General features: G+C 38.3%; 1 protein-coding gene across 1 annotated transcript; it reads right to left on the reverse strand.

The window, feature by feature from the left end:
- Nucleotides 1-6,630: 6,630 nt before the first annotated feature.
- LOC106883615 (small nuclear ribonucleoprotein F) lies at nt 6,631-14,524 on the reverse strand. Its single transcript, XM_014934708.3, has 4 exons — nt 14,399-14,524; nt 9,805-9,930; nt 8,777-8,841; nt 6,631-6,748 (listed from the first exon to the last, which is right to left on the reverse strand). Exons 1-4 carry the CDS (start codon nt 14,405-14,407, stop codon nt 6,682-6,684), a joined length of 267 nt encoding a protein of 88 aa, XP_014790194.1. The 5' UTR covers nt 14,408-14,524; the 3' UTR covers nt 6,631-6,681.
- Nucleotides 14,525-14,653: the final 129 nt, after the last annotated feature.

The following is a 14,653-nucleotide window of genomic DNA, read 5'->3' on the forward strand; positions in this document are numbered from 1 at the left end:
GTATTATGTACACATATATCTATATTATGTAGATATATATATATATTTATTTATGTGTTTCAGCCAAGTGGCTGCGGTCGTGCTGGAGCACCACCATGACTTTCCCTCCTTATGCTGTGCTCTCTGCATGTTCTTTGCATGGCTCTTCTCCTCCACCTGATGTAGTCTAATCAAGAGTTTCGATGGCACATCTGGTGTATAAGAGAATTTGACATCACTGCCCTCAACTATGTCCCATTTTGAGCCATCAGTTCGTCTGGTAACGTGGATAGGAAAGTGTTGAGTTTAGTTTTGAAGACCTCTATATCCATGTCTTCAAGATCTCTCAATTGTTTTGGCAGGGCATTAAAGAGCCGAGGTCCTCTGAAACCGAGGCTGTTGCAGTACCTTGTTCTTATGTGAGATGCAGTAGACGATACCCTTGGTATTATGCAGTGGCGACCTGTGCGGGCATGCGTGTAGTACTTGATGCCAAAGTTTGGTACCAGTCCTTTCAGTATTTTCCATATATAAATTTTTACATATCTCTCCTGCCTGCGCTCCAGGGAGTTGAGACCTAGTGCCTTCAGTCGCTCCCTGTAGTTCATCTGCTGGACTGTGACAATCTTTTTTGTATAGTGACGCTGAATTGCCTCGGGTTCTGCTGTCCGCTTGACACTGTGTGGTGACCACAACTGAGAGCAATAGTATAGGTGGCTCAAAACAAATGTCTTCCATAGAGTCAACATGACTTTTTGATCCCTTGTTCTGAATGTCTTCAGTATCCACCCTGCCAGTTGTCTGCACTTTGCTGTCAACTTGACAATGTGCATGTGAAATGATGCATCACTATGCATGCGATGCCCAGGTCTCTCACAGTTTGTGGTTCTGGGATTGCAGTACCTGCAGGTCCTGTGTATGCCAGTTGGGGGGCACTTGTGGCCTTGTAGCACAGGTTTTTTAGGTTTTCGCAAGCAGGGTTTTTAGTGTCCAATGAAGTAAAGATACGGATTAGTGAGCTGGCTACACTTCTGGCAGAGATCACAGATTATGCTGTCACTTGCCTTGCTAGGTCTTCTCACGTACTGCATATTTCCAAAGGTCCTGGTCATTGCCTCGGTGAGGCCTAAGGTTCGAAGGTCGTGCTTCACCACCTCATCCCAGGTCTTCCTGGGCTTACCTCTTCCCTCAACTGCTAGGGTGTGGCACTTTTTCACACAGCTATCCTCATCCATTCTCGCCACATGTCCATACCAGCGCAATCGTCTCTCTTGCACACCACAACTGATGCTTCTTAGGTTCAACTTTTCTCTCAAGGTACTTACACTGTCGAGTATGCACACTTACATTTCACATTCCATCGAAGCATACGGGCTTCATTTCTTGCAAGCTTACGCATGTCCTCAGCAGTCATGGCCCATGTTTCACTGCTGTTTGTACACATGTGTCATACAGTCTGCCTTTTATTCTGAGTGAGAGGCCCTTTGTCACCAGCAGAGGTAAGGGCTCTCTAAACTTTGCCCAGGCTATTATTATTCTAGCAGCTACACTTTCAGTTCACCTTCTCCCTACTAACTTGGTCACCTAGATAGCGGAAACTATCAACCACTTCTAGTTTTTCTCTCTGGAATGTGGCAGAAGTTCTTTTCTGCACATTTACAGTGTTTATTGCTCCTGAACATCTGCTACATACAAAAACTAACTTCCTAGTTAACCTTCCTTTGATATTGCTGCACCTCTTATGTGTCCATAGCTTGCACTGGGTGCATCTTATAGAGTTTCTACCTACGCCTTTTCTACAGATCGAGCAGGGCCATCGACCTGAAGGGGTTTGTGATTTTTCTACCTTCCTACTTATTAAGGCTTTGGTTTTAACTAGGTTGACTCTAAGGCCCTTCGATTCTAATCCTTGCTTTCACACCTGAAACTTTTCCTCTAGTTCTGATAGTGACTCAGCAATTAGATCAAGGTCATCAGCATAGAGGAGCTCCCAGGGGCAACCTGTCTTGAATTCCTGTGTTATTGCCTGGAGGACTATGATAAATAGGCGGGGGCTGAGGACAGAACCTTGGTGGACCCCTACCTCTACCCGGAATTCTTCACTGTACTCATTGCCAACCCTCACTTTGCTGACAGCGTCTCTGTACATGGCTCGCACAGCTCTCAGTAACCATTCTTCTATCCTTAGTTTCCTCATTGACCACCAGATGACGGATCTGGGGACCCTGTCAAAGGCTTTCTCCATGTCAACAAAAGCCAGGTACAGAGGTTTATCCTTGGCTAGGTATTTCTCCTGAAGCTGTCTTACCAGAAATATAGCATCAGTGGTGCTTTTCCCAGGCATGAACCTAAACTGATTCTCTCCCTAATTTGTTGGGCTATGACCCTCTCCGTGACTTTCATTACCTGATCTAACAGCTTGATACCTCTGTAAGTATTTGTATCTAAAGCATCACCTTTACCTTTGTAGCAGTTGATTATGGTGCTGCTACACCAGTCATTGGGTATGACTCCTTCGTGTATCACCTGGTTAACAATACAGGTGACTAGGCTATAGCCGACACTGCCAGATATTTTGAGCACCTCTGCAGTGATTCCTGATGGGCCGGGGGCTTTCCCTGTCTTCATACTCTTAATTGCTTTATCTACCAGGGTACTGTCAACTCGGATAGCTGGTCCTTCCCTTGGGTCGACATCCGGCAGACTCTCTCTCTCCCATTCATTCTCTTTATTGAGCAATCTTGCGTAGTGGCGTCTCCAAACCTCTTTCTTTGCAGCCTCATTTAGTGCAAACGTACCATCATCCATGCAAACACATTTCTCTTCCACGGCATCACGATTCTCTCTCACACAGCGTCTTGCAACACGAAATACCTGAAGTCTTTGGTCCTCACGGCGCAGAACATTGGCAAACTTTTCCTTATCTGCTTCTCCTCTGGCTAAATAAACCTGTCGCCAAGCTTCCCTTCTGGCAGTCTTGATACAATTCCCTGCTACCACCGTTCTTCCAGTCCTGTTTCTTTTCCCTAATTGCCCTGTCAACAACATTGTTCCACCACCATGTTACAAGTGTTTTATATTTAATGACGTTTAATTTTCAAGACTTCTAATTTGTTGGTATTGTCCTTTGTGTACCTTGAAAATACCTCCACTGATACTGATATAATGCACTGCTTAAGCTAGAGGTTAGAACTGAAAAATCTCAGAAGACACCACCAATGTTGCTGTGTGACTTATCTTTGGAAAGGTTTACATATAAAGGTGGACTTATGATTTTTTTCCCATGTTAGTCATGCAGTTTGTAACTACCGTATTTTAACATGTATAAGGAACCCTCTAATTTTTGGGGCTCAAAATTTGGAAAAAAGGTTTTGTAAGGGATTATAATACTATCCGTGTATAAGAAACTCCCATATTTTTTTAACCTAATTTTTGACAAAAAAGGTTCCTTATACACGTTAAAATATAGTAATTTAAAAATTTTGTAAGTTAAATGATCAGGAACATTTGTGATCCACACTAATGTTTCCAGATCAGATCTAAGAAGCTCCTGGCAATATTTGATTTCATGTGGAAACTAAACAGAACCCAGTTTTCAAGTACTTTGTTGTAGGTGTAGCCATGGCACTGTGGTAAGAAATTTACTTCCCAACTACATGGCTCCAGGTTCAGTCCCACTGGGTAGTACCTTGGGTAGGTGTCTTATACTATAGCTTCAGGTTGACCAAAGCCTTGACTGAATTTGGTAGACAGAAACTGAAAGAAGCCTGTTATACATATATACATACACACATGTCTTCACCTCTGTTTATCTCTCAACATCACTTGATAACTGGTGTTGGTATGTTTATGTCTCCAAAACTTAGTGGCTGAGCAAGAGACTGATAGAATAAGTACCAGGCTTAACAAAATACTAAGTACTGGGGTTGATTTATTTGACTAAAAATTCTTCAAAGTGGTACCTCATCTTAGCCGCATACTGATGATTAAAACAATTAAGTGATAAAAGATGACTTGCAGTTCTGTTGAACATTCTTATCAGATTACAAACTGGAGATACTTCCACTAACATTGCTGACAAGATTCTTAAAAATGGTAGGAGCATGATTGAAATCGGTTTTGATGTAAATGACCCTCTGATTTTCTGTATGGTTTGTATTTGCATGTGCCAAAATTTAATCTTGTGTAGGAAGTTGACTGCTATTACACTGTGAAAATGATATTAAAGTTTTCTTTTAATGAACCGATTACCTTTTTTTTCCCTATTCTATCTAGTTTGTGCCAGTTTATATTGTTAGAAACAGCTGGACTATCATATCTGCCCAAGCAAAAATCTGGTGATAATCAGATTTAAATTTTATCAACACCATAGAAGAAATTTATATATACATATATATATAAAAAAGAAAAAATGATTTCAGATTCTACTAACTGGAATTCTACCTGGAGCCTATAGAAGTTCATGTTATTCCATTACTGCTTTATCAACTGACCATATTGTAATTATTTCTACCCACATCTAAGAAATTAAATTTAATAGGATGTAAATTAGACAGAATGGTAATAAATTATATATATATATATATATATATATACACACACACACAATTTTCATTTGCATATTTAATAAATGTGTATTTAGCCTTGCAATGCAAATAAACTCTGAAGCTAAACAATTGGCAGAGCTATTTGAGAGTAGACGTGTGGATAAGCACTTCCCTTGTGAAATTCTCTTTTAGTGTCATGACAAAGTTAGGCTTTTATTTTGGGGTGATTCTGTCGCGAATGTTTATATATTATTCTTTCTGCCTTTAGAAGAATTTGTTGTCTGTGTATCCTGGTGAGATCTTTTGCTTTGCAGTGTTGCCTGAACATAGTTTTTAACCATATAAGAAGTTTTCTTGCCATTTGCTTTGCCAATTTCTATTTCAGTTTACAAGTTAGATTTATATTGACAATATCATGCATTGAATCTTTTGATATAATTTAGGTAATGTACTGGCTCTTGTGCGGGTGACACATGAAATTATTCGAGTGAGTTCGTTGCCAGTGCCCCTGGAGTGGCTCATGTGCGGGTGACACATGAAATCTTTCGAGCGGGATCGTTGCCGGTGCCCCTAGACTGGCTCATGTGCGGGCGACACATGAAATCTTTCGAGCGGGATCGTTGCCGGTGCCCCTGGACTGGCTCATGTGCGGGCGACACATGAAATCTTTCGAGCGGGATTGTTGCCGGTGCCCCTGGATTGGCTCATGTGCGGGCGACACATGAAATCTTCCGAGCGGGATCGTTGCCGGTGCCCCTGGGCTGGCTCTTGTGCGGGTGACACATGAGGTTTCTCGAGCGAGATGAGAGTGGCCGTTGCCAGTACCGCCTGATTGGCCTTCGTGCGGGTGACACGTAAAAGCACCCACTACACTCTCTGAGTGGTTGGCGTTAGGAAGGGCATCCAGCTGTAGAAACTCTGCCAAATCAGATTGGAGCCTGGTGTAGCCATCTGGTTTCACCAGTCTTCAGTCAAATTGTCCAACCCATGCTAGCATGGAAAGCGGACGTTAAACAACGACGACGATGACGACATACCAACTACCAATTTCTGTGGCTTTCGTTCTTCAATTTGAAGTGTTTGTGTCTATTAACTAATATAAGTTTATTGTACAGTATGAATGCGAAAATTTTAGATTTCTGTAAAAAAGGACAGTTTATTTTTGTATTCAATAGAGTATTTACAACTTATGTACATACATGTAGACATGTACGTGTATGCATGCAAAGATATGTTTCTATTCTTTAGAGTGAAAAAAAAAAAGGGATGGGCAACAATTTATATCTGAAATTTCATGGCATACATATCAGTGTTTAAGATACATTCCTTAAACAAAAAGCCAAGTTAATTATTCTCAAAAATATCTCTCAAACTAAAATAATGGTAACAGTCCAAAAACTATTAATACGTATGTAAATTTTTACAACTTCCAGCCATCATTATTACTTTGAGAGAGACAGTTGATAAATGGAGACATTTGAAGCAGCTGTGCTCATTTGTCTCTCACTATTACCTTATATAGTTTTACAATTTGTGTTGGTCAGATAGTGATATTACAGCACAACCAGGCAGTAACACATATCCTGACCAACAAACATTAAAAAATTTAATCAATAATGAACTTTTAATTCCACATACCTGTGAGGTTCTAGGTTCAACCACAAATTGACCAATGCCTTATGAGTGAAATTTGATAAACAGATACTGTGTGGAAACCCCTCCATGCTTTTACTAATTGTGGTAGATGCTAGATAGTCATCTTGGCCTCACATATGACCAAAAAGAAGAAAAAAACATCCAGAAGGGAGAGATGGTAGCACTTCCACCTGACAAGCAAGGAAAATTGAATGCAAAGACAGTAGGAATATAAACGTCTATATTATAGTAAACACACTATGTAGCCATATCATTAAAATGGGAGCAATAACCTCCAGCCCAATTTGCAATAGATTTTCAAGAAAAACCATATTGATAGCTGTTTCTATTATAGAGATGTGTTTGAAAATGGTGACGAAAATAAATTGCACATTATCAATTCTTTGATGTCAAATTTTCCTTACATGAACTTGAGATTAATGCAATTAAAGAATAAACAAAAACAAAGTTAAAAGAAGAAATAAAAAATGGATTTATGGACAAAATAATGAAGTATGATTCAATCTTTCATCTCTCCCTCTTCGTCTTCTTCCTCTACTCCTCTTATATATAAAACATTGTTGCATCTGAAACAAAATATTAAGTCAAAATCAGAAAGAAATTCCTTTACTAATATATAAAATATATAAATAAGAAAGTTTAGAATGAATATATAATGGAATAACTTTAAGCTAATAAAAAATTACAAAATGCAAATTTTGGATTTAAAGTTTAAACTAAAAAAAAAAAAAAACCTTAAAAACAACAAATTTCACATATATTTTAAAGTTGAAACTGTAAGCAATATCAAAGTTTGCAAACTTGATTGTAATATATAACAAATATACTCTTATTAATTACTGATAATTTATGAAGCTACCAAAGATAAACTCATACTTGCAAGAGTAATTCAGAAGTTAGTTTTGCCTTGCAGTTTTAGGTTCAGTTCTACTGTGACATATTAAGCAAGTGTCATCTACTCTAGCTCAAGGCTGATTAACGCCTTGAGTGAATTTAGTAGACAAATGTGTGAATATTTACATTCTGCACTTCATACAAAAAAGTACTGAACTAGAAGCAGTGATTCAGTTCTATATTTAAGAGATGAGGAATTATGTACATTATTTACATTCGACGGATATTTGTCCTCATCTTGTTTGTTAACACGTTTCAGCTGATATACCCTCCAGCCTTCATTAGGTGTCTTGGGGAAATTTTGAACTTGGGTTCTCATTCCTAAGGTATTTTTTGATGTTGTTATTATTGTTCAGGTGACTGCTTAGAATCAAACTCAGAATCTTGGGGTTAATAGCCAGCACTCTTAATCACTATGCCATATGCCAGTGATGTTTGTTGACATTGTGTGTCTCTCTGTTTTCAAAGATAAGTGGAATGAACATCCCTTATTTGAAAAACAGGTTAAGTGTTAGGCATTGGCTGGCCTGATCCTTGAGTAGAAACCACTTACCCAAGGTATGTGCATGACACACACCACATGGTCACAACCTGCATCTTGTATATGTCATCATTTTTACACAGGTATCAAAGATGAAGCTCATCATGCCCACTCATCTCTTTTATGAGGTTTAGCCAGAGATCAGTTTCCACCACTTTAATGTCTTCCTCTTTCAAATGTTATAATTACTTGGATCATTTGCAACTTCTTTTTTCAACTGTCCTTTCCCATAAACAACACCCAAATTAAAACCTGAGTTTTAATTTGGTATTGTTCATGCTATGTTGAGTATAGTACAAGACTTTTCTAGATTCTATTTGTGTGCTATTGAAGGAGACTAGGTTGTCATACTACAATTGGAAGAGGTTTTTGAAGTCTTTGTTCATGGCAGCTGTATGAGTATGGTGCAACGTGTCACATCTGTGTAAAGGTTAACAAGTGAATGGCGGTATCATCTACATAATATAGTGTTGTTATAAGTGATAATAAGTATCATGTTGACACATATCAAAACTGAAGGAATTCAAAGTGAAAAGAATTTTGTCAATGCATGTGACAATAAAGAAATCTGAGAGGAAACTTTCAGTCCAAAAGATCAGAGATGGATGGTATCCACAGGATGGCTAAAAAGTTCACATGCTAGACACAAAAGATTCTGTTAGGGCACTGCTTTTGTCCATGCTCTCAAGATGACTGATATTGAAGTACAAATCTCCAATAAATCTAGTTCTACCAAAAAACTTTACTGAGAGACCCTCCATTGAGATGAGAGAAAGATTCTAAGTGATAATCACAAGTCAGGGTCAAAGAGGTTGTCCTAGAGAATGAGAGTGCATATTGATTTACATAAAGAGAATGGAAACTTGTTTGAGCACACCATTTCAGAGTAATGAAAGACCACAGGTAGGTTCAGCCACTTTGTTAGGTTGAAGTAAATTGAAAAGTCTTTATACTTGGCTATTCAGTATCTGGTGGTGAGACAGGTAGTGTGAAGGTGAATTTAGTTCTTGATATCCAAGTGTGAGTGGATTAAATTGCTTGAGAGTAAAGTTAGTATATAAAGACTGGACAACAGTCTATGATAGCCACAACACTTTGGTTAATTGAAAATGTATAAAGTAATTCAAAAATAAAAACAATTCAATATAATGTGACTTGCCTCAAAAACACTTCTCCTAAATTTCCAGCTAATGCACCATCAATATACTCTTCAGTGTTGGCCAACTGTGAATATCAAAATAATTATTCTTTAGTAACATTTTCTAAAAATACATTTTTTGTTAAAGGGAGATAAAAAAAACACACCCCAAAGCTTAACGTTTATAATTTTCAATAGCCTGAGCTATCAAACAGTGAAACCTACCAAGGAACAAATTTAGCTTCAGATGCTATTAGTTGGATTCAGTTACCACAGCCAAGGCACAAAACTTTGATTGGGAAGCCACTACATGGTCACTCAATTTGCTGGGAATAACAGCCAAATCTCCTTCAGACTACTGACTGAAATAAGGAAACAGCACATTAGACACTTGTCCTAAAACCTCTGAAAAGACAGGGTCTACTTGAGCAGAGCTAACCTAGAATTAAATTTGTTTGAATTAACCCAAAATATGTACCATGAGTAGGTATAGTTCACTGTTGTAAACAATGAGAACAATGCATGATTAAAGCTTATGTGGTGAGCCTTTTAGCACTCTTAGGTGGTCACACTGATAAAAGAGCACATATGGCCACTGTTCAATCAATACAATTATGAGCCAAACTTCTATCTGGTAGCTTGATTGGTAGCCAAATTTCCATTAAATTAAACCCTATAGTGTGGGAAAGACAGACAGAGATAATGTAATCCTGAATAGGAAATGTTTGCCATGGTCTTGACTGGAATCACTATCATTTTAATGTCCACTTTTGCATGGGTCAGATGGAATTTGTTGAGGCTGCTCTTAATAATAGATCTGCTGTCAGTGATGATCCAGGACTAAATAACAACAACCAAATTGATTGCCATTATGACTTGGTGTGAAAGAAAAATTCAGTTAATAAGGCCTTGTTCAAACTGTAATCACTTACATAACATGGAGTAAGAAATTTTACATTCTTTACAAAACATTTGTTCCCCATTTGATTTTTAAAACCAATTGGCGAATTACTAGTATTGCGGTTCAAAGAATGGGAAAACAGTCTTACCTGTAAGTTCATGTAGCCATCTATAGATACAAGATAACCTTTATATTCCATGCCCCATTTTAATTTTATTATGACTGGTTTTCCTGTCAAACCATTTAAAAATGGTTTGGGGTTAATTGGCATAGTCTAAAGAAAAGAAACAAAGCAAAAACAAGAACTAAGTTACAACTGAGAACAAAATTTAAAATCAATATATTTCTAAATATAAGCATATTTACCTCTGAGGAGCTTATACGTAGAATAGAGTTAGCAAAAGTAAATACACATGCTGTTATACAGCAAAGTGAAATTACCCCACCCCTCAGCATAAGTTACTTGTGAGTGACTTCAAACTGTAGGTATGAATGATTTCAAGTTGCAAGCCAGTTTAGAAAAGAAGGATCAAGAAGTTTAAGGATCCTCTGAATAGTCAGAAGTTTAGGGATCTCTTAAGCAAAGCATTTGATGAAGAGGAGGAAATACAGATCTGCAATATAGAGGATAACTGGGAGTTCCTATGAGACAACTTACTGAGAGCCACAGACCAAATTTGTCGGTGATGCAAAGTCCCAACCAGACCTAAGGTACTATGGTGGTGGAACAATGTAGTTGACAGGGCCATTAAAGCAAAGAAACAGGTGTGGAAGGACTGGAAGGGTAGTGGTAGCAAGGAGCTATATCAGGCAGCTAGGAAGCAGGTATACTTAGCCAGGGATGAACCAGAAAAGAAGTTTGCCAATGTTCTGCAGTGTGAGGACTAGTGGCTTGAAGTGTTTCGGTTTGTAAGAGAGTGTGCCAGGGAAAATTGCAATGCTGTGGGAGAGAAGTGTGTTTGCATTAATGATGGTTCACTTGCAGTTAGTGACTCTGCAAAGAAAGAGGCTTGGAAGTGCTACTATGAAAGGCTACTAAATGTAGAGAACTCATGGGAGAAGGAGAGCCTGCCTAATGTTGATCCAACAGAGTGACCAGCAATCTGAATATACAGTAGCGTTGTAGACAAAGCCATACAGGATATGAAGACAGGGAAAGCTCCAAGCACAACAGGAATCACCGCTGAGATGCTTAAAATATCTGCTAGTATAAGTTATGGCCTAGTCACTTGTATAGTTTATCAGGTGGTACACGAAGGAGTCATACCCAATGACTGGTGTAGCAGCATCACAGTCAACTGCTATAAAAGTAAAGGTGATGCCTTAGATAGAAATAAATACAGAGGTATCAAATTGTTAGATCAGGTGATGAAAGTCACAGAGAGGGTCATAGCCTGACTAATTAGGGAGAGAGTTAGTCTAATTGAGAAGCAGTTTGGCTTTGTGTCTGGGAGAAGCACCACTGATGCTATATTTCTGCTAAGACAGCTGCAGGAGAAATACCTAGTCAAAGATAAACCTCTGTACTTGGCTTTTGTTGACATGGAGAAAGCCTTTGACAGGGTCCCCTGATCCCTTATCTGGTTGGTGAGAGCTGTAAAGCTATGTACAGGGATGCTGTCAGTAAGGGTACAGCGACGATTTCAGGGTACAAGTAGGAGTTCACCAAGGATCAGTTCAGCCCTCTCTTGTTCAACATAGTCCTCCAGGCAAAAACAGAATTTAAGATGGGTTGTCCCTGGGAGCTCCTCTATGCAGATGACCTTGTTCTTATAGCTGAATCACTACCAGAACTAGAGAAGAAATTTCAAGTGTGGAAGCAAGGTCTGGAAGTGAAGAGCCTTAGAGTTAACCTAACAAAAACCCATGTCTTAGTAAGTAGGAAAGCAGACAAACCACAAATCCCTTCAGGTAGATAGATAGCCCTGCTTGATCTGTAGGAAAGGCGTTTGGATGGTGCTTTTTACATGCCACCAGCATGGGGAGCCAGTCAGGCGGCAATGGCAATGACCCACACATAAATGGTGCTTATTGCGTGCCACCAGCATGGGAACCAGTCAGGCAGCACTGGCATCAGCCACAACTACAATTTCCATTTGATTTGATTTTGATTTTACTTGACTCAATAGGTCTCCTTAAGCACGGCGTGTCGCCTGACAGTTCAAAGGTACTTTTTAAATGAGCTGGTTATGTGACATTAGTGTAGGCTACGGCTGTGATCTCACTTTACTTGCCGGATCTTCTCAATCACAACATATCTCCAGAGGTCTTGGTCTTTTGTCATTGCCTCTGTGAGGCCCAATGTTCGAAGGTCATGCATCACCACCTCACCCCATGTCTTCCTGGGTCTCCCTCTTCCACAGGTTCCTTCTACTGTTAGGGAGTGACATGTCTTCACACAGCTCTCCTCGTCCATATGTAGCACATGACCATACCAGCACAGTTGTCTCTCTTGCACACATCTGATGCTTCTTATGTCCAACATTTCTCTCAGGGTGGTTACACTCTGTCGTGTGTGCACAGAAATGCAAAGGTCGTGAGAAATACTCAAAATGGAAATTCATGCTCAATCTTCATTTTCTTTTAGACGACAATTTGTTATAGGGTTAAGCTTTGAGAAGTTTTTGGAATAGCTGTCCTTCAAACTCCTATGTCCTTATAGAAAAGGACATGGAAATAGGAGCAAGAATGTAAAAAAAAAAAAAATTTTCTTTTGTAATTCCATTGTGAGAACCACAGGTATAGTAAGAGAAATCACCCCAAACCTTATTCTTTTCCCTTTCCCATCAGGTACGGGATTTTGAGAGACAAGTACTTCAAAACTCTGCCAATCAATAACGCTTTTGATGGTTCTGAAGATTATAAGGTGTCAGACCAAATCATGCACCTCATCGGTCTCTCAATGTGAGAGTTTCATCTAGAGATGATGTCAAAACCCTGCCCAAATACTACTCAGAGTCGTTAAGAACTTAATTCCACCAAAAGGGGTTAAGCTTGCAAACAATATTGAAGGCTCAGAACAATTTGATGGTGATAGCATTGAGTAAAAAGCTACTGAAATTGAGTTGGAAGATGAAAGCGAGCCATCTGGAAATCTTTTTGTGGTGATTGACCCACCCGGAGAAATCCCCATGGAGGTCTCGGAGGAGCCAAAGCATGGTCTGCCAAACATGATGGGAGGCTCTATCTCTCTTGCAGGAATCAAGTGATGATCAGGTTAATAAAGAGGCCCTGTTCCTTGTCTATCATCTATACCTATTTACAGAATGCTGTTATATTATGTATAGTACAATAAATACTGCAAATTCACGAAACAGTAATTATACTCATTTCATTGTTTTAGTTTTCTTTCTTTTAAAGACGTGTTGCTTGTATCAATATCTGTTTAGTTCACAGCATTTAAGAAAAAAATCCCATAATTACCAAATGTCATATTTTTATTATCCAAATGTATATCTTAACTAAAGTGAACGTTTGAAGCACACGTATGTGCTAATTTCACTTGCCTCTTGTTTATTTTTATTTTGCTTCGTTGTGTCATTATATGTGCTTTAAAATGCTTTCTTCCTAATTTTCGTACATATACTATACAATTACTGATCCCCACTCACCCGCTTATATGACTAAGTAAATATCTAACCCACCCGCTTGTTCCAGCGCCCCACTATTATTTGGGACCCGAGAGTAAATAACTGGTTTTAAAATAAATCAAGGGAGACAACCTAGAAAATTTTATAGTTACCATTGTACAATTACCGATTTTCCACCCACCCGCTTATAAGAATTTAAGCAAATGTCTAACCCACCTGCTTATCCAACCCCTGAGGGTAGGTAATTGTTCAGGTTACGTTCGTGAAAAAAGGGGACATAACTAAACACACCACGGTATGATACTTTACTCACTCGTGTCACCCCTCGTCAGCTTTATCTGTTATTTACAACTGATTTCTAGCTTCGCTTTGGAGAAAATATATATATTCAACTTACAAAACTATCTATTTGTATCTCTCACATATAAATCTGTATTTTTGACTGGCTATCTAGCTATCTTTTCTTACTTGCTTTCTTCTTTCCTTTCATTACAGCTAAAAGTACGTCTCAAAATAGATGTAAAATAAACAAGAACTGAGAAAAAACGAAAACTGAAACTAAAATCAAAGTTCCGTAACCCTAACCCTGACCTTAAAACCCTAGTGAAGATCGTGCGGGTATTAATCTGAAAAATGACCAAAAGTTCTTCCCTTGTGCTAATGTTGACAGCGGAACTTTATAGACAGCATCCAGTTTCTATTAGTTGAATATGAACATTTCGTCCTCCACGAAATTGTACTTTCATTTTTGTCGAAGCTATTCTGTACGCGTGCAGAACCAATCATATCGACCCTGGAAGATTGAACGGTAAAGTCGATTTCGGCAGGATTTGAACTCAGAACGTAAAAGGATATAACTTAAAACCGCAAAGTGTTTTGACCGCCGCTTTCAATGACTCCATTAATGATCTTTATTATGTTTTAAACTTCGTAATACACATATATGGAATAAAATATTCAATATAAAAATAGTGTAAACATAAATATTAAATTTAGAAGAGACATACAAAGACAATGTTGAATGAACACGATGGAAGGCTAGAATTTGGCAAAAACAAATATTCTGTAAAGATATATATAAAAAAAAAACTTTCTCAAATGTACAAGAACCTTATTGTTCAGTTATCAAAATTATATAAAGCTTATACTTACCGCAGCCATGGTTACTGTTTTAAATATTTATTTGGACACGAAATTCACAAAAGTCGGCACAAGTGAAACACCGCCAATTCCTAATGAAGCACACATGCGCATGATATAGGTTATTTTCTGCTGAGTACTATTTAAAAATTAATTAATAAATTTTAAAAGTATTTTCCCAACAATTATTTCATGATAAATATTACATGATAAATTATTACATGATAAATATTATAAAATAATTTTGTATTTAATTACTATTCTTTA

This window comes from Octopus bimaculoides, chromosome 1, assembly GCF_046866305.1.
Source record: "Octopus bimaculoides isolate indiv1 chromosome 1, ASM4686630v1, whole genome shotgun sequence".
In the NCBI taxonomy this organism is placed as follows: Eukaryota; Metazoa; Mollusca; class Cephalopoda; order Octopoda; family Octopodidae; genus Octopus; species Octopus bimaculoides.